The 1313-nt window shown below is 58.0% G+C and overlaps 1 protein-coding gene across 1 annotated transcript in view; it reads left to right on the top strand.

Moving 5' to 3' along the window:
• LORICRIN (loricrin cornified envelope precursor protein) overlaps positions 1 to 683 on the top strand; it is a 1501-nt gene extending 818 nt beyond the window's left edge. The window contains 1 exon segment of the mRNA XM_017847846.1: positions 121 to 683. Within this exon segment, the coding sequence (XP_017703335.1) occupies positions 121 to 494 (374 nt within the window). The 3' untranslated portion in view covers positions 495 to 683.
• Positions 684 to 1313: the final 630 nt, after the last annotated feature.

The raw sequence follows: 1313 nt of genomic DNA, 5'->3' as shown, positions 1-1313 counted from the left end.
GCGTCGGCTCCGGCTGCTTCTCCAGCGGCGGGGGCGGCGGCTCTGGCTGCGGCTACTCCGGCGGCGGCTCCGGCTGCGGCGGCGGCGGCTACTCCGGCGGCGGCTCTGGCTGCGGCGGAGGCTCCTCTGGCGGCGGCGGCTCCGGCTACGTCTCCTCGCAGCAGGTCACCCAGACCTCGTGCGCGCCCCAGCCGAGTTACGGAGGGGGGTCGTCCGGCGGCAGCGGCGGCAGCGGCTGCTTCTCCAGCGGCGGGGGCGGCGGGGGCTCCGGCTGCGGCGGCGGCTCCTCCGGGGTTGGCAGCGGCTGCGTCATCAGTGGCGGGGGCTCAGTCTGCGGAGGTGGCTCCTCTGGGGGCGGCGGCAGCTCCAGCTGTGGCGGCGGCAGCTCCAGCTGTGGCGGTGGCTCCTCCGTGGGGGGCTCAGGGAGTGGCAAGGGCGTCCCGGTCTGCCACCAGACCCAGCAGAAGCAGGCGCCTACCTGGCCATCCAAATAGGTCCCCCAGGGTACCACGAAGGCGAAGGAGTTGGAGGTGTTTTCCAGGGGCGCCGATGGGCTTAGAGCTCTCATGATGTTACCCAAGGTTTGCAAATCCTTCATGTCTTAACCTACCTGGAAGAAGCCATTGAGCTCTCCGGCTGCAACTAGTGCTGCTGTTTAGCCTCTTTGGTTTCTGTACAACTACCTCCCAACCCCAGTGCCTCAGTCAATAAATGTGCAAATTTATGAGAATCTCTAGGTCTCCAAGAGTATTTGTAGTGTTCAAGTTCATCCATTCCATTCCATTCTTCCTTCTCCTTTCTTGCATTCGCTCATTCACACTTACATTCATTTTACAAATACACGGACTCAATTGGCGGAAGGGTGAGTGGATAGATGGGAGTCACCAGGAGAGGGAGGAATGGCTGGCAAACGACGGTCAAACATGTGAACATTCTAGTGTGCGGCTTAAAATCATGACGTGATCCCAAAACACAAAGATCCTGAGGAGAGACTTCAATAAACACCTCCCTGTGGATTGGGTAGCCACTGTGGGTCTCCTTACTGAACTCTGTTTTTTAAAGACATGCTGCCCTGGAAAGACGCTGTCTCTCACCGTCCAGAGCCAATTCTGCAAAGTCTGAAAGCTGGGTGGCTGCACATTAGGAGCACCAGCTCATGCTACTCAGACTCACCCGAGAAATAATAAGCCTATCCGATGTTTATGGGCCTCTAGGGCGAGCAAGACCATTTTAGTAGGTACCTGTAGGGAGAGGAGGAAGTAGGGGAACTGTTTCCTGCTCTCTCACGCTCTTTTTTTTTTTTTTTTTTTTTT

Source organism: Rhinopithecus bieti, unplaced genomic scaffold (genome assembly GCF_001698545.2).
Source record: "Rhinopithecus bieti isolate Rb0 unplaced genomic scaffold, ASM169854v2 scaffold_30448, whole genome shotgun sequence".
Taxonomy (NCBI): domain Eukaryota; kingdom Metazoa; phylum Chordata; class Mammalia; order Primates; family Cercopithecidae; genus Rhinopithecus; species Rhinopithecus bieti.
Note: the sequence above shows the minus strand (reverse complement) of the source record. Positions and strands in the feature narration are given on the sequence as shown.